Source organism: Engystomops pustulosus, chromosome 10 (assembly GCF_040894005.1).
Source record: "Engystomops pustulosus chromosome 10, aEngPut4.maternal, whole genome shotgun sequence".
NCBI classification, from domain to species: Eukaryota; Metazoa; Chordata; class Amphibia; order Anura; family Leptodactylidae; genus Engystomops; species Engystomops pustulosus.
In genome coordinates, this window is record NC_092420.1 from 73,515,140 (window position 1) to 73,534,588 (window position 19,449).

Sequence of the window (19,449 nt, forward strand, 5' to 3'; positions counted from 1 at the left end):
TACCTCCCTGGAGTGGGACTAGAGGGCTTAAAAATGCAGGGCACAGCCTCAAATCCAAAATTAACAGAAGTGTTCACTCCTGTATATAACCCCCTCACGTGGCTTGTATCCTCTCCTGTATATGACCCCCTCACGTGGCTTGTATCCTCTCCTGTATATAACCCCCTCACGTGGCTTGTATCCTCTCCTGTATATAACCCCCTCACATGGCTTGTGTCCTCTCCTGTATATAACCCCTCACATGGCTTTTATCCTCTCCTGTATATAACCCCCTCACGTGGCTTGTATCCTCTCCTGTATATAACCCCCTCACGTGGCTTGTATCCTCTCATGTATATAACCCCCTCACGTGGCTTGTATCCTCTCCTGTATATAACCCCCTTACGTGGCTTGTGTCCATGTGGATTTCAGACATTTGCAACAAAAAGTCTCAAAAAGAAGCCAAAATTTGCGCTTGCCAGGATAGGAAAAACCGAACATGTATCACAAGTAAAAAGACAGGATCATACATAAGGGGCAAACGAGCTGCCAAATGTCTCTAAAATTCCCCACAGAGAGACAAAACTATGATACATGTCCCTCATTGTGTTCTCCACACTATGACCAGGTGCCATGGACCTCAATGGGGGCCTTGATCTGGCCACAAATTGTGAGGCTAGATAACAGCCCACATTACAGTAGTGTGAATAAGCCCTTAGGCATACCTCCCAACATCTGTGAAAGGCGATCCCCCTAAGCCACACCCCCAACAATCCCTGGCCACGCCCCAAATTTTAGCCATATTATAATAATAAAAATCATCTCAATTAAAAAAAATTTCCTCATTGGCATTTGAACCAAGAACCTGCAGTGTCCATGAACAATAATAACACAGTGCCTCAACCCACTGAGCTATTAGCTCTATGATTATCAAGGATTAGAATTTTGGTAACTAACTTCCGGGCTGAGTCCTCTTCATACAATGATGGGGGTTGTTGCATATTGCAGCAAACCCCCACCGCTAATAACCGTGGTCGTTGCTTGCACCGATCGCGGCTATTAACCGGTCCGTTGCCGCCGCAATCTTTATTCTGATCGCCGCGCCCCCGAACGTCATCGGGGGGCGGCGATCGGTTGCCATGGTAGCCTCGGGTCTTCGTTTGACCCGAGACTATCTGGCTTCTGCAGATTCGTTACAATGAGCCAGTGGCTCAGTGTAATGAATGAGCTGCAAAAATGGCATATATTGCAATGCAGAAGTATTGCAGTATATAATAGGAACGATCTGACCATCTAGGGTTAATGTACCCTAGATGGTCTAATAAATAGTGAAAAAAAAAGAAAAAAAAAAGTTTAAAAAAGAAAAAAAATTAATAAAATATTAAAAATTCAAATCACCCCCCTTTCGCTAGAACTGATATAAAACATAATAAACAGTAAAAATAACAGACATATTAGGTATCAAAATATAAAAACGGTTACGGCCGGCGGTGACCTCCGAGGCGGGAAATGGCGCCCAAATGTCCAAATGCGACTTTTACACCTTTTTACATTACATAAAAAATGGAATAAAAAATGATCAATATGTCGCACAGACCTCAAAATGGTAGCAATGAAAACGTCGGCTCATTTCACCAAAAATGACACCTCACACAGCTCTGTGCGCTAAAGTATGAAAAAGTTATTAGCTTCAGAATATGGCAAATTTTTTTTTCTTTTTTGTACACATTTGTTACATTTTTTTAAATGTATTACAACACAATAAAACCTATATAAATTTGGTATCACCGCGATCGCACCGAACCAAAGAATAAAGCTGAGGTGTTATTTTGAGTGCACAGTCAAAGTCGTAAAAACTGAGCCCACAAGAATTTTTTCAATTTTTCCACATTTGGAATTTTTTTTCAGCTTCGCAGTACACAGCATATTAAAATAAATAACATTACGGGAAAGTAAAATTTGTTACGCACAAAATAAGCCCTCACAGCTCTGTACACGTAAAAATGAAAAAGTTATGGATTTTTGAAGGTGGAGAGCGAGAAATGAGCGAAAAAACCCTGCGTCCTTAAGGGGTTAATGCCTTGGTATATAGAGAGGGATCTTCTCAGAGATTATTGTAATTATTGCGACTATTATTATTATTATGGAGATTATTATTATTATTGAGATGATTATTATTTTTTTTCTATTATTAATAATCGTCTCCATAATAATAAAAATATTAAAATTTATAATAATAATAATAGTCTCAATAATTACAATAATAATCTCTGAGAAGATCCCTCTCTATATATCAGTGCATTAGTCTGTGTCACAGTGTGACATTAGCAGATAACACTTCTTAGTTACCAGAAATCCTCAGCTCTGTATCACTGGGCTTTTAGCTCAGTTAGTTAAGCTCCTGTCTATGGTGCAGAGGGTCCCAGGTTTGAATCTTTATGTAAAACTTTATGTAATTTAATTAAATAAAGAGCTTGTGTCTGGGGAAGCCCTGGAGACCGTATATGGACAGATACTGATCTGAGCTGATGACGTGGTCCCTGCTCTCTCTGCTAAGCCGACACTTCTCTGAAAAGGATTCCCTGCCCGATGTCTGCTCTGGGGAACCCTAGGAGATGCAGTGACCATATATGGACAGATGCTGATCTGAAGCTGATGACGTGGTCCCTGCTCTCTCTGCTAAGCCGACACTTCTCTGAAAAGGATTCCCTGCCCGATGTCTGCTCTGGGGAACCCTAGGAGATGCAGTGACCATATATGGACAGATGCTGATCTGAAGCTGATGACGTGGTCCCTGCTCTCTCTGCTAAGCCGACACTTCTCTGAAAAGGATTCCCTGCCCGATGTCTGCTCTGGGGAACCCTAGGAGATGCAGTGACCATATATGGACAGATGCTGATCTGAAGCTGATGACGTGGTCCCTGCTCTCTCTGCTAAGCCGACACTTCTCTGAAAAGGATTCCCTGCCCGATGTCTGCTCTGGGGAACCCTAGCAGATGCAGTGACCATATATGGACAGATGCTGATCTGAAGCTGATGACGTGGTCCCTGCTCTCTCCGCTAAGCCCGACACTTCTCTGAAAAGGATTCCCTGCCCAATGTCTGTAGAAGCCATTCTGTACTATGAGTTCAGGCTTTCAAAGTATTTACTATGCGGAGGAGAATCCGTGACAATCTCATAGCTGCCCGTGACGCGGGGCAGAGGTACGAAAAACGGGAAAGTCCCGTCAAAATCGGGACGGTTGGGAGCTATGCTTTAGGCTAGGTAGGGGTTTCCTTGGCAGGATTCAGACGGCTCGGTATCAAAATTACCATAAACCACTGCAGAGTATGTCCTAAGGGCGGGTTACATGTACATCTGTTGATGGAAGACAGACCACAGAATTATTCCTCTGGTGGCACCAAGAAATCTCAGTACAATAAGAAAACAACACAAGTAGATTTATTAGAAGAATCATTTATTGATTGGATGGGACATTAGATGTATAAGAAACTGTCTGGTTGATCATCAAGAAAAATTAAAAGGATTCATGAGCTTTTATATTCTTGGTATTCTTATTCTTTTTTTATTCCATGCTTCCATCTCTTCTACTTTCTAGATCCAATGTCCCTACAAAAAAGCAGGGATGGTAAAATGTAACAATACACAGAGAATACAATTATAGGCCCTGCACTGATTATAATAATCTCTAGGGGGCAGACCTGGGGTAAAAACCCTGAAATAGGTGCAATTCCTAGTCCATGGCAGAGTAGATGTGGAGAGGCACAGAGTGGGCCAGTATGAGGTGTTCCTGTACGGGGTCTATGCCCTACCTATAGCCTGCAACCATTGAGGCGCAGGCTATGGTGCATTTCTATACTAGGTAGCACCTAGTGCCAGAGCATGATACATTTAAAGAGTATTGCCATAAGTCCAGCACAACACGATAGGTGGTAAAAACTCCTTCTTTATTCTCCATAAAAGTAGTATAATAGCATAGGGAACACACAGCTTAGGGTGAAGACACACGTGGCGTTTTTGGGCCGTTTATAGTTAGTGCATTTTCAGATCGTTAAAACCGCATGCGTTTTTGTCCGTTTTTAATTGTGCAGATTCGGAAAACCGGACAAAAACACGTGCATTTTCAAAAAACTGATGCGTTTTTTAACGCATACGTTTTTAACGATGTGAACTAAAAACGGCCCAAAAATGTCATTCTTTTCAGTGCAAACTGATTCCACATGCATTTAAGAAGTGCCCAAGACACATTTGTCGAAAACGCTGCACTACGCATCACAAAAGTGGGCCTTCCTGTGCACAGTTGGACCGTGTGCCACATTTAACATGCATTGTCCAACAGAAGTGTGTTGCACACTCGATATTAAAGGCGCACCAAGAAAATGATGCACTCAATCGTAGCAGTGGAGAGGACACCAGATTCATGAAGACACATGCGCAGTTTGCAATGTTTTTACTAAATGTGGGCCATACAATACAGTATAAAGATCAGTATATTCACACCATGTCAGGTTTGCAGAAGAGAATGCTGAGACTTCTGATTCTTCTTGTGGTGCTAGCAGCGTTCTCTGACCTCGGGCGCGTATCCGCGCAAACTCCACCTCTCTGGCGAGCGCCCCGGGCAGCGGCTGCTAAGACCTTGCGCTGTTTAGGGGTTTTTCTCTGGACTGCTGGGAGTTGTGGTACCTCTTATGGTGCTTGCAATTGTGCTTGGTTATTCTGAACCATGAGGGGTTAATTCCCAGTAGTTGTCCAGCTCCAATCAGGTTCAGGAGGTGGGGTTCTGGCTGCATAAATTGCAGCTTCACTAGTCACTAGAGATGAGCGAGCACTAAAATGCTCAAGTGCTCATTACTCGGGTCGAAATTTTTCCGATTCTCGAGTGCTCGTTTCGAATAACAAGCCCCATTGAAGTCAATGGGAGACTCGAGCATTTTTCAAGTGGACCAAGGCTCTGCACAGGGAAGCTTGGCCAAACACATGGAAACCTCAGAAAATGATGGAAACACCACGGAAATGGACAGGAAACAGCAGGGCAGCATGCATGGATGCCTCTGAGGCTGCTTAATCGTACCATTATGCCAAAATTATGGGAAACAGCATGGCCATGACAGAGTGACTATATGAGGCTAGAGAGCATCTAAAACATCCAATAATTGACCCTGACACTATAGGGGACAGCATGCAGAGGCAGCGGCAGCAGCAGCAGGCTAGAGAGTGGCATGGCGACATACCCCAAATGGACTCAAATGGACTTGGCTTCAAACCAATTAAAAAAATTCCTTTTTGTATGTATCAGTATTTTGCCTGGTTAAGGCGGCAGAGAGGAACCAAAGGAGGTGAGCAAGAAGCGCTGAAATGATTTCCTCTGTGAACAAAAGGTTGACGGTATATTTAGTCGATAACACAGCATGGTGGCGACATAGTGACCAAGTTCCATAACGTATCTGGTGAAACACCTGAAAAATGAGTGCCTGTATGTGGCAGTCCAAAAAAGTTTTCAAACCAGAGGACCGGGTAGGTGGCCCTCCAGAAAAATTAAATACATAGAGTACTATAGCTAGAGCCAGTTGGCCCTGGCAAAAAATATCTAGTTTCCTCTGCTTTATCTGCTTTAGTGTACAAAGAGGAGGAGAATAAGGAGGAGGAGTGCATACATTATTCAGGTTGAGCTGCTCTTACCTGGTGGAGAATGCAAATCCTGAGAAATCCAGGCTTTATTCATCTTGATAAGCGTCAGCCTGTCAGCGCTGTCAGTCGACAGGCGTGTACGCTTATCGGAGTGGATGCCATTAGCTGCACTGAAAACCCGCTCTGACAACACGCTAGTGGCAGGGCAGGCAAGAACCTCCAAGGCGTACAGTGCCAGTTCGGGCCACGTGTCCAGCTTTGAAACCCATTAGTTGTAGGGAGCTGTGTGATCATTTAGGACGATGGTATGGTCAGCTACGTACTCCCTCACCATCTTTCTGTAAAGATCAGCCCTACTCTGCCGAGACTGGGGACAGGTGACAGTGTCTTGCTGTGGTGACATAAAACTGGCAAAGGCCTTGTAAAGCGTACCCCTGCCAGTGCTGGACAAGCTGCCAGCTCGCCTACTCTCCCTCACTACTTGTCCCGCAGAAGTACGCCCTCTGTCGCTAGCGCTGTCAGAAGGGAAATACTGTGGCACATTTACTTACCCGGTCCATTCGCGATCCAGAAGCGCGTTCTCTGCGGTGGATTCGCAGGTAATCGCGTGTCCCGCAACACTTTTTTTTTTTTTTAATGCGGTGGTTTTTCTGAATCCGTCGTGCATGCCGGCGTCGATGCGCCACAATCGGATCGCGTGCGCCAAAATCCCGGGCAATTCAGGAAAAATCGGCGCAAATTGGAAATATTCGGGTAACACATCGGGAAAACGCGAATCGTGCCCTTAGAAAATGACCCCCAATGTTTCAGCTTGTGCACCAGGGCCTGCTGGTATTCATGCACTCTCACACTCCTTTCCTCTACAGGGATGAGAGTGGAAAGATTTTGCTTGTACCGTGGGTCCAGGAGAGTGAAAACCCAGTAATCGGTGCTGGAATAAATTCTTTGAACGCGAGGGTCACGGGATAGGCAGCTTAGCATGAAATCTGCCATATGCGCCAGAGTCCCAACTCGCAAGAATTCACTCCCCTCACTGGCCTGACTCTCCATTTCCATCTCCTCCTCCAACTTCTCTTCTTCTGCCCATACACGCTGAACAGTGAAGGACTGAGCAATGCTCCCCTCTTGTGTCTCGCCAACATTCTCCTCCTCTTCCTCCTCATCCTCCTCCACCTCCTCCGATATGCGCTGAGAAACAGACCTAAGGGTGCTTTGGCTATCAACAAGGGAATCTTCTTCCCCCGTTTCTTGTGACGAGCGCAAAGCTTCCGACTTCATGCTGACCTGAGAGTTTATCAACAGGCCAAGCAGCGGGATGGTGAGGCTGATGATGGCGGCATCGCCACTGACCATCTGTGTTGACTCCTCAAAGTTATTCAGCACCTGACAGATATCAGACATCCGTGTCCACTCCTCATTGTAGACTTGAGGAAGCTGACTGACCTGACTACCAGTTCTGGTGGAAGTTGACATCTGGCAGTCTACAATAGCTCTGCTGGTAAACTCTGGATAACATGGTTACTGTTGAATTCCACCTCGTGGGCACGTCGCACAACAGTCCGTGAGTGGGCAATTGGAGGTGGCGCTGCGCTGCCCTGAGAGTGGCAGCATCTGTGCTGAATTTCCTGAAATGCGCACAGATGCGGCGCACCTTCGTGAGCAAATCAGACAGATTGGGGTATGTCTTGAGGAACCGCTGAACTATGAAATTTAACACATGGGCCAGGCATGGCACATGTGTCAGTCTGCAGAGCTGGAGAGACGCCACCAGGTTACGGCCGTTGTCACACACAACCATGCCTGGCTTCAGGTTCAGCGGTGCCAGCCATGATGCCCTGTAATAGCTCTTGGGTGGTGTGCCTTTTATCGCCTAGGCTCAGCAGTTTGAGCACCGCCTGCTGTCGCTTAGCAACGGCACTGCTGCTTTGCCTAGAGCTACCGACTGATGGCGCCATGCCCACGGATGGTAATTCGGAGGAGGAGGAGGGGTGGGAGGAGTAGGCATAGTAGGCCTGAGAGACCTGGACCGAGGTAGGCCCCGCAATCCTCAGTGTCGGCAGTATATGAGCAGCCCCTGGGTCAGACTCGGTCCCAGCCTCCATCAAGTTAACCCAATGTGCCGTCAGCAATATAGAGTGGCCCTGACCGGAAGCACTCGTCCATGTGTCCGTGGTCAGGTAGACCTTGTCAGAAACGGCGTTGGTCAGGGCACGGATGATGTTGTCTGACACATGCTGGTGCAGGGCTGGGAGGGCACATCAGGAAAAGTAGTGGCGGCTGGGGACCGAATACTGAGGGGCGACCGCCGCCATGAGGTTGCGAAAGGCCTCGGTCTCTACCAGCCTATAGGGCAGCATCTCCAGGCTCAGTAATTTGGAGATGTGGATGTGAGGTCTTGGGCGTGTGGGTGGGTTGCACTGTATTTTCTCTTGCGCTCCAGCCTCTGTGGTATAGAGAGCTTGACGCTGCGCATGGAGACATTGGTGGACGCTGTGGAGGATCGTGTAGTCGAAGGTGTGGTTTTTGCATGGGAGGTGTTTGTGCCGGGGTCTTGGTCAGGGGGCTGACTAGCAGAGGCAGCAAATGACACAGGGGAAGGAGCAGTGGTGGACCCGGCCGGAGGGGAACGGCCTTGGTTCCATTGAGTGGGGTGTTTAGCATTCATATGCCTGCACATACTGGTGGTGGTTAAGCTAGTGGTGGTGGAACCCCTGCTGATCCTGGTGTGGCACAGGTTGCACACCACAGTCCGTCAGTCATCTGGTGTTTCTTTAAAGAACCTCCAGACTTCAGAAAATCTAGCCCTTGCCACGGAAGCTTCACTACGTGAAACATTTGGCACTTATGCACCAGCCCTGGCCCTGCCTCTCCGTCTGGCCCCACCACTGCCTCTTCCAACCTATTCTCGTATATGACTCGCCTCCATCTCACAAGCACTATGTTCACCCGGCCTATCAACCCAGCTTGGGTCTGTCACTTCATCATCCTCCGATCCCTCAGTCTGCTCCCCCCTCGGACTTCCTGCCCTGACAACAACTTCACCACTGTCTGACAACCGTGTCTCCTCATCGTCCGACACCTCTTTACACACTTCTTCCACTACGTCAAGAAGGTCATCATGACCCACAGACTGGGACCGGTGGAAAACCTGGGCATCGGGAAAGAGCTTAGCAGCAACTGGACAAGTGGTTTGTGACTCTGGGAAGGGTCCAGAAAACAGTTCCTCAGAGTATGCCGGTTCAAATGCCAAATTTTCCTGGGAGGGGGCAGACTGGGGGGAAAAAGGTTGAGGTGGAGGAGCGGGAGGAGTGCTCACTTGGGTAACATGGATGGACTGCGTGGAAGACTGACTGGTGGACAAATGGCTTGAAGCATTGTCCGCAATCCACGACATCACCTGTTCGCACTGTTCTGGCCTCAACAGTGCTCTACCACGAGTCCCAGTAACTTGAGACATGAAGCTTGGGAGTGTAGCTCTGCGGCGTTCCCCTGCTCCCTCATCAGCAGGTGGTGTCTCACCCCGCCCAGGACCACGGCCTCTGACCCCTGCAGTAGTTGGACGTTCAACATTTTCAAAATTAAAGTCTATTATATAGACAAAACAGAAATATAAACTGTAAATTTTTTTTGTTTTTTTGTGTTTTTTCATTTTTTTTATAGAACAAAACGTGTAGAAGAAATCACACAGCAACCACAGAAGATGATGATTGCTATGGCTAGTTTCTAACCTACACTGACAGCACACAACAGGATTTTGTGCTGTGCCTGTGACTTTCAGTTTTGAAAAAAAAAAAATCGGCAGACTGTGCCTAATTCAATCAAACCCCTAATAAATTGTCCCACTTAGGTGTTTGAGATGGACATGTGTGTCACTAAGAGCTAAATAGGATGTTCGCAAGTCTCCCTGCAAATTCGTCACAATATGGTACTATCTGCACTACTAGTGCCAGCAAGCCCAGCCACAAGCAAATAATTTTAAAAAATATATAACGCTATTGTAGCCCTAAGAAGGGCTGTTGGGTTCTTGTAGAATCACTCCTGTCTAACACTATTCTACTAGAACACCCTAACGCTTTCCCTGAGCAGCAGCAGCTCTCTCCCTAACGGCCTCCAGACAGAGAATGAGCCGAGCAGCGCGGGCAGGGGCTAGTATATTCCATGGTCACCTGATCAGGCCAGCCAACCACTGCTATCGACGTGTAAGGGTACCACGTCATGCTGGGTGGAGTGCAGAGTCTCCTGGCTTGTGATTGGCTCTGTTTCTGGCCGCCAAAAATCTAAACGCACCGAGATTCCTATTTTCTCGAGCGGTTGCGAGTATGCTAATGCTCAAACGAGCAGCAAGCTCGGACGAGTATGTTCGCTCATCTCTACTAGTCACCTGAGCCAGTGTTTGAAATCCCTTTCTTTGCTTGCTCTTTGCTGTTGGTTTGACTTGCTCTGTTGCCTGAATTGTTGTACGCTCTTGTTTACTACTCTTTTGTATTTTATGTTTGTCAGTCTGTTCGTGTTGTCCCCTTCCCGCACTTATCTAGTGTATTTGGAATCTTCAAGTAGTCGCCCCACGGTTTAGCGTGGGGGGGCTATAGGAAGGAACAGAGGTTGGGGCAAGCTCTATCCCCTGGCTTCTGTGTTTCGCAACCCTAACATACAATGTATAAATCATATACACACAGCATCACTCTATAGCCAACCTGTTAACAAATTTAAAAAAAAAACTTTAAAACACTTAATAAAATTTTTGTAATAAAAATAATTAATTAATGTAAAAGTCCCCTGAACAAAAACATTCCCTATACACATCTAATAAAGTAAAAAAAAAACACAAAATTACCAAAAACCTGCACATGTTTGGTATCGCAGCCTCCATAACAATCTGTACAACAACTCAGAAACATTATTGGACCCGCTTTGTGAACGCCATAAAAACAAAATAAAAACTCGCCAAAAAATGTACATTTTTCATAAAATCCCTTCACAAAAAAGCTCCAAAAAGTGATCAAAAAATGTTATGTGCACCAAAATAGTACCACTAAAAAGGACAGCTCAAGACATAAAGACATAAAAAATAAGCCCTAAACCAGCTCTATCAACCAAAAAAATATTAAAATTATATCTTCAAAAAGATTTTCTTTATATTAGTTTTTTTTCCAGTAAAATTGGAAAAATATATCTAAAATGATATAAATGAGATATCACCGTAATCGTAGTGATCTATAAGATAAAGATAATATAGTATTTAAGTGTACAACCACCAAAAAATAAAAAAAGAAAGGAAACCAAAATTTTCTTTTCCTCCATACTTTCAAGAGTTAATAAAATCTCAATAAGCTAATGACCCCCTAAAATTAGGTCGTTGTAAAGAAAATAAGCTCATATGTCCAAATTGTCAAAAAATAAAGATTGTATAACCATTACAAAGTCATAATGCATAATCTGAATGGCGCAGCTTCCCTTCAATGCCCTGGCGTGTGCCCATACAGCAGTCACCACCACATATGGGGTATTATTATAATGTGGAGAGACTGGGTATTAAACTTTGTGCAGTGTTTTGGATATTTTATCCACTGAGAATTAGAGATGAGCGAGCACTAAAATGCTCGAGTGCTCGTTATTCGAGACGAACTTTTCCAGATGCTCGAGTGCTCGTCTCGAATAACGAGCCCCATTGAAGTCAATGGGAGACTCGAGCATTTTTCAAAGGGACCATGGTTCGGGAATAAAATGTGTTAATTAATTGAAAAAGAATGTCTTCTGATAAGTTAGCAGATGTATGCAAACATCTGCAATCTATTCTTCACTGTTCCGCGCGTATATTATCTCCCAACAAGTTAGCAGATGTGAAGAACAGTGAAGAATAGGATCATTTAAGTGAAAAACACAGTGAAGAATAGATTGCAGATGTTCGGCACATCTGCTTACTTGTCGGGAGATACGCTGTCTCCGTGCCCCGCTGTCTCCTTGCCCCGCTGTCTCTGTGCCCTGCTGTCTCCGTGCCCCGCTGTCTCCGTGCCCCGATGTCTCCGTGCCTCGATGTCTCCGTGCCCTGATGTCTCCGTGCCGCTCCGTGCCGCTCCCCGATGTCTCCGTGCAACGATGTCTCCGTGCGGCTCCCCGCCGCTCCCCGATGTCTCCGTGCCCCGCTCTCTCCGTGCCCCGCTCTCTCCGTGCCCCGCTCTCTCCGTGCCCCGATGTCTCCGTGCCCCGCTGTCTCCGTGCCCCGCTGTCTCCGTGCCCCGCTGTCTCCGTGCCCCGATGTCTCCGTGCCCCGATGTCTCCGTGCCCCGATGTCTCCGTGCCCCGATTTCTCCGTGCCGCTCCCCGATGTCTCCGTGCAACGATGTCTCCGTGCGGCTCCCCGCCGCTCCCCGATGTCTCCGTGCCCCGATGTCTCTGTGCCCCGATGTCTCCGTGCCGCTCCGTGCCGCTGCCTGATGTCTCCATGCTGCCGCTGCCCCATGTCTCCGTGCTGCCGCTGCCCCATGTCTCCGTGCTGCTGCTCCCCGGTGTCTCTGTGCTGCTCCCCGGTGTCTCTGTGCTGCTCCCCGGTGTCTCTGTGCTGCTGCTCGTTGTCTCTGTGCTGCTCACCGTGTTCTGCAATGTGTTCTTCACACATATATATTGTTCTTCACATACTATTTTGTTCGCACCGTTCCGCGCGTATCTCCCGACAAGTAAGCAGATGTGCCGAACATCTGTAATCTATTCTTCACTGTGTTTTTCACTGTGTTTTTCACTTAAATGATCCTGTGTTCACTGTGTTCACTGTTTTTATTCTATTCTTCATTGTTCTTCACTGTGTTTTTTTAATTAAATGCTCGATCTCGAGCAGGGGAAATACTCGTCCGAGCAACGAGCCGTTTCGAGCACCTTAATACTCGAACGAGCATCAAGCTCGGACGAGTATACTCGCTCATCTCTACTGAGAATGTGTACATTTTATGAAAAACACATTCTTTTAGCCAAAAATACTTTAATTTCAAGATTGCATCCTATTTTGTTTTAAACCCCTGTAAAACAATGAAAGGGCTATCAAACTTCATAAAAGTGGTTTTAAGTACATTGAGGAGTGTAGTTTCTATAATGGAGTCATTTATGGGGTTTTACTTTTATGTAGGCTTCTCAAAGGTACTTGAAATCAGCAGGTCCCTCAATAGCAGGATTTTGCATTCATGAAAATGTGAAAAATTGCACCTAAAGTTCAAAGCCCCATAACATCCTACAAAAATAAGAGTATGCATAAAAAACATGTCAACATAAAGTAGACATTCGGTGAATGTTAGTTATTACATTTTTTTTCCACATTTTCACCAAATATCTGATTTTCTCATAAATAAATGTATACAACATACCACCAACATTTTTCAACTAACATGAAGAACAAAGTTTCACAAGAAAACAATTTCAAAAACGCTTGGATATGTTAAAGCGTTCCAAAGTTACAACCACTTATAGTGACATAGGGCAGATTTGAAAAAATGGGCCGTGTCAGGAAGGTGAAAAGTGGCTTTGGCATTAAGGGGTTAAAAATAATTTTGACAGCAACCTGTGGATTTTTGTACCAACCGAACTGGTTCTGACACAGAGCTGCCTTGAATTTCCCCATCTATCTATCTATCTATCTATCTATCTATCTATCATCTATCTATCTGTATATTAAAGGACAAGCATAGATGCATACTTACCACTTTACATAGCGTATCACTTAAAGTACCACCTGGTTTAAACAATTCCTGTAGTAAAAGAATGTTTTAGTGTTTTTTTATGGCTTTTTTTGCAGGCAGAGTTAAATTACTCTATAAATATTATTTTAATATTTTCCTGAATAAGTGAGATCTGAGAGATTGTCACTTCCTAAACAACATATACAATAAATAAGTTTGGGAGAAATGTATTATTGACTTTACGCCTGTATTTTAACAGAGGATTAGAACTAGGATCAGCCGGACCCCATGTCCTACAAACTTCTGATGTGGTACCGTAGAAAGATGCTGCATCAGAAGAAATACCCTTAATGACCGCCAACAAATCCGGCAAAAAAATGGCGGTCATTAAGAAGTTAAGGGGTACACGAGAGGTTGAAAAACACGACTGCTTTCCTCAAAACTCAGGTCCCCTCCTGATGATTGGGTGGTGTGTGGTATTGCAACTCCATTCATTTCTATGCAGCTGAGCTACAATACCAGCACAAGCCATGGCCAGGTGTAGCGCTGATTTTGGAAGGAAGATTTTTTGTCCTCTGGACAACCCCTTTAAGTAAGACATGCTGAAGATACAGAGCACCTCACCTACAAATCCATGCGTTTAATATAAATGTAACCTTTCAAAGTGCATTATTGTAAGGTGAATCCCAATGAAAATGAAACGTTTTTGATTTTTGCAGCACAAAGAAAGTATTAAATAAATAACTTATGGTCAACTTAACTTAAAACTGTACAAAGTGTACTATATGGAGAGGGCGCAAGAGTCCAGATTTCTGGCGCATGTTCTTCATGAATCTGGTTCTCCATGCACTGCTCCGACAAGCTGCACCACTTTTTTTGGTGCACCTTTAACATGGGGCGTGCGACAAATTCCTGTTGGACTTTGCATGAGGTCCGACAGAGCACCAGATCGCCCCCTTCAGTGCAGAAATTTTGCATGAAAAATAGTGCAGCGTTTGCCATAAAATGGTTGTGTGCGTGTAATGTATTCTAGTTTAATCATTTTTTATTAAAACTTTTTGTGCCCCAGATCCTTTTCCCCAAAAAACTTTTATCTAAGATATATGCTAATTTTCTTAAGAGGCTACAGGGGCATGGAGTATCTGCCCCGTAGAGCAGGAGCTACAGCTATTCTACGCCGAGTAGCCTTTTTTGATCCTTCCTACCCTCCTGCCTTCAGCGATTAGCGTGCTGGAGATCCAGGAGTATTGTGCATGCGCAGTAGCTCCGGCCTCTCAGATGAAGCTGCGCAGCTGCAATTTACATTACAAAATGTTGTACATTTGTGATACTAAACAGGATTTCACATCATTTGACAACATTTGACATCATTTAAATAAAAGGGTGTTCTAATATTTTCTTATTAGACTAGAAGATTATAAAATGTAAAAATAATTTACCTTAAATTCATCAAGGAACTTGTCTGCTAAGAGTTTTAGACTTGGACCAACTTCTTTTGTTAGCTTTTCCTGTAATACATTTGTTATGTAAATGTGTTAATGATAATATTTTAATATAACTTTAATATATAACTATCTAGATAAAGAAACCTTCCCGGTATGTCTATATGTTTAGATGGGACTGTTTGGGATAGCTTGAGGATTCTGTTTTCTGCTTGTTAAAGTTTGTATAAATCAAGCCCACAGCTCAACTAAAGAAAAAGGGATCCCAAGGACTTTTTTGTCAGTGTGTATTTTTTTACAGAATCTGCTGTGAAGGCTAAGCCCCAGGTCAGTTTTCATTTCATATGCCACTCATAGTTTTTGAATGACTGATGGGGTTAGGAAAAGAAGAGTGAAGAATTCAGGCGATACCTATTTGAGGCTAACTGAGCTAACTGGTGAGCTTTCGAGAATACTAGTTCTCTTCATTAGACATGATGCTATGCATAAAACAGAAAATTCACAGCATTTTATATAGTATTTATAGCATTTATGATGGGGTTAGGGTTGAGGTTGAGTGAGCCATTGGCTCACTGCAGGTAGGCAAGTTCCTTTGTTTTTGTGAAAGATCTGCACTTAGAGCCGGCTCATTCGTGACCAACACATCACTAGTTCTTACAACAGCTTTAAGGCACTGGGAGAAGCAGCTACCTGGATCCCACATCTGACAATGATGTATCCCCCCTCCCCCGAATGACAGCCCTGCACTCTGCAACAGATGAATCTTTGGTCACTCTCTGTTGCAGGCATGGGTCGGAAGTAGTGAGTTAATGCTGCCGGCCCATGCCTGCACCACAGACAGTAACCAAAGCTTCAGAGAGGCATAAGTTACTCATACAGGGGCAGCTGGTGTTGTGGTGTGTTCTCTGTCAGAGGCGCTGTGCTCATATAACGGGTTAATCTGCGCCACAGAGAGGTTTGAGCTCCCATGGGACCCAGGGAGCCAAAGGCCCTGGGCGGTCACCCATTCAGTCAATATGAGGATCTGCTATTGGAAGCTGTATATAATATAACTGGGGAGGGGAGGCTGTATATAATAGAATTGGAAAGAGGAGGCTGTATATAACATAGCTTGCGAGGGGAGCTGTGTATAACTGGGGAGGGGAGGCTGCATATAGTATAACTGGTAAGGGGAGGCTACATATAGTATAACTGGTGAGGGGAGGCTGTATATAACAATGTGTTTACAATGCAAATGCATTGGCTAATACTCAGCACCAAATGCGAACATGGATTTATTAAGTAGAATATGTTGAGCCTCTTAATATTAATTTTGATAACTAACAATGTCACACACTTCATATGCTTCTACTTAAAAAAAATTCTACATGTGATCACACATTTTGCCCTCTGTAGCTGTGGGGTATGGACAGAGAGATTAACATGACAGCAGCCAATAGGGGGCGTAAGCACTGTGAGTGGCTAGGGCAGCATCAACACTCAATGTGGCCATGCTTACCATTGTATCTTCAGTGTTAACTACATTATTTCCAAAGCAACCAGCGTTTTTCTATTGAGAAATAAAGAAAATAATAAAACTTGCAATATACCTTCTTATCTTACTAGCGGTAGAAGCAACCTTTGACAATAATAGTAGGCAAGTGGACACCTAGAAATATTAAAATTAGGATATTTGCCCTTTTCTTTTATTATAATGACATTTGCTGTTTATTCCAGCTGAGATTCTAGAACATAAAGTGAATAATTAGAGATCCATTTTAGCATTCAATCAAAATATGAAAGCAATTCTTCTTGGCGGTGAACCCTATTACGGAAAATAGCATCCAAATATAAATTGCACTTTTATACCATTTTACATCACATAAAAAAATGTAACAAAAAGTGATCAAAAGGTCGCACAGTCCTCAATGTGGAAGCAATGTACAAGACAAGAAAGTGACGTAAATGCATTTTTCCGCCAAGTTCACCACATTTTAAATTTTTTCCAGCTTCCTAGTACACAGTACTACTTCTACATTTAAAAGTAGAATTTGGTATGTGGAAAATATGCCCTCATACAGCTCTGTACATTGAAAATTGAAAAAGTGATATATTTTTTGAAGGTGGGGAGCAAAAAAAGTAACAATACAAGGCTGTAACACGAAGGGGTTAATGAGATTTTTTAAAACCTACAGTTCCAGACAAGTAAAACTAGAATTACGTGTAACCTAATCTCAAACAAAGAAGAACCATAATACATTTGTTTTGCTAAATGTTTGTCACACAATATTTCTTAATAAATTGTACATAATGCAATTTGTAAAATATAAACGTGATTCCATTTTAAAATTTACAACAAAAACTGGTACAATTATCTCTCCCCCCCCCCGTGCTAGCGGAACGTGTGATCACACCTTAGTGTCCCCTTTATTGATACGTGTACCCTTTTTATAGTTACTGCCTTTTTTTGTCATTATTCTAAGTGCCCCTTAAGTAAGAGCTCCTTTTTAGTAACTGCCAATTTTCACCCCCTTGTTAGTAATTCGCCCTTTGGTGGTGAGCTCCATATATTTTTCAGGGAAGGAGGCTGAGCCTCTGAAACATTGTGAAGGTTGATATTGCCTCGGTGAACTCATGCCCTTCTGCAGCGTGGAACGCTAAAAGAATGTAACATATTCTTCATAAGGACTGAAGCAAAGTAAGAAAACTATTACTTTTATTTGTACTTCATGATTAAAGTATTGCTTTTTAACTGGATTAAGAAAGAGGTGTCGGTGCTTTACAAATGTGAAGCTCACACTGCATGTCAGAGGACATGAAAATCATGAGGTCTAAGGAACCGCCCAAGGAACTTAGAGACAGAATTGTAGCAAAAACATTTCTGCAGCACTCGCGGTTCCTGCGGACACATAGTTTGGGAAAACCACAACTCTTATTCGACTTGGCCATCCAGCCAAACTAAGCAATTGTGGTGAGAGAGGTAAAGAAGAACCACAAGATCACTGTGACTGAGTGCCAGAGATGCAGTAGGAAGATGCAATGTCCACCAATCGAGGCTTTATTGCAGAGTGTGTTGACGGAACCCAGCCCTCAATGCCAGACCTATTTGCCTATCTGTTTGCCCTTGGATGTGGTATTTTTCTTTCTGACTCTACACTAAAAAGAATGTGAAAACTGCTTGCACATGTATTTATAAAGTGTCTGCACCAGGTTTGTGGCACAGCTGCACTAAAGTACACTGCGCCACAAAATTCTGCACATAAAGGGGCATTTTAGTGCAGTCGGACCGTGCTCCACACTTATTAATGCAACTTGAAAGAAATGTGCCTCAAGTCCATGAAAATAAATGCATTCTTTTCAGTGCAAAGTCAGACAGAAAATCGGCATCCATTAAAATAGTTCTGGGCCAACAAGTACTGCTATCCATATCTTTCATGCTCCTATTTAATTTCTTTGGGTATATTGAAGATGCTGTATTAAGATGTATTTTCATCAAAAAACATTTATGAGGGCTTGTATGTCAGTTATCTGTCTTACAAGCCCTGAAATAAAAATTTCCTAGCACACAGCTGGGAAGTGCGGTAATTCATCAATTTATGTCGCCTCCATGGAAAGTGGGCATGGAGCGGCTGATGAGGGACTGCACGGGGCCTCTCTATCCTGCACCTGTACACTAGCCATATATGGCGCCTATTCTGAACGGGTGAATGTTGTAGCGTAATTCGTAGCTGCCTGCTTTATACATCAGGAGCTGCCAGATATAACTAGCGTGGCATAGGAGCTAGGAGAACATGATGCACTCCAGAGAGTGTAATGATGCAAAATTAAATGCAAAAAATGCAAAAATTAAATCTGGTAAATTCACGCCACACCAAGACTTGAAGCGTACCTGTTTACAGTGCATTGAGGCATGATGCATGCAACACGTCTCTATGTACTGTTCAGGTGCTGACTAACCGTGCCACAAATTATAGAGCAGATCCCATTACTGGCCATTTGTGATGCTGTAGGTAATTTTTTAATGGATATCAGTGAGGCAAGTGCCGATATCCAAATTGCCATAAACAATGGCACATGGTCCATTGTTTGCACTCTGCAAAGTGCACACTGTTGTTTGAGAACATTTTGAATTTTTTGTGTGTGGTTGTTATAAACATTTTTCTTATATACTTCTGTTGTCAAGGCAGAGCTGTCAGGTAGGCTAAAGACTTCTCCCCTATCATCTCTGCTTTCCTCTCTGCTATCCTGATGTTTTAGTCACATGTAGAGATGAGCGAGCACTAAAATGCTCGGGTGCTCGTTACTCGAGCCGAACATTTCCAGATGCTCGAGTGCTCGTTTCGAGTAACGAGCCCCATTGAAATCAATGGGAGACCCGAGCATTTTTCAGTAAAATTATAAACTGAACGAGCACAGTGAAAGAACACAGTGCAGAACAGATTGCAGATGTTCGGAAACATCTGCAAGTTGTTCTTCACACATATTGTTCTTCAAATACTATTGCGGAGAACACCGTTCAGCACGCGTGTCTCCGGGACATCTGCTATCTGCTCCAGAGACACCCGTGCAGAACGGTGTTCTCCGCAATAGTATTTGAAGAACAATATGTGTAGAGAACAACTTGCAGATGTTGCCAAACATCTGTAATGTGTTCTTCACACATATTGTTCTTCAAATACTATTGCGGAGAACACCGTTCTGCACGCGTGTCTCCGGAACAGATTGCAGATGTTCCCGAACATCTGCAATCTGTTCT

General features: G+C 44.0%; 1 protein-coding gene across 2 annotated transcripts in view; it reads right to left on the reverse strand.

The window, feature by feature from the left end:
* Window positions 1-3,451: 3,451 nt before the first annotated feature.
* The window catches only part of LOC140103990 (uncharacterized), a 53,354-nt gene continuing 37,356 nt past the window's right edge, over window positions 3,452-19,449 (reverse strand). The window contains exons 12-15 of one of the 2 annotated variants that reach the window (XM_072127310.1): window positions 16,213-16,263; window positions 14,712-14,780; window positions 13,294-13,341; window positions 3,452-3,589 (exon numbers count right to left, since the gene is read on the reverse strand). In XM_072127310.1, the coding sequence (XP_071983411.1) occupies window positions 3,575-3,589; window positions 13,294-13,341; window positions 14,712-14,780; window positions 16,213-16,263 (183 nt within the window). In that variant the 3' untranslated portion in view covers window positions 3,452-3,574. The remainder of the gene's footprint in view (window positions 3,590-13,293; window positions 13,342-14,711; window positions 14,781-16,212; window positions 16,264-19,449) is intronic. The other variant, XM_072127311.1, reaches the window with a different exon arrangement.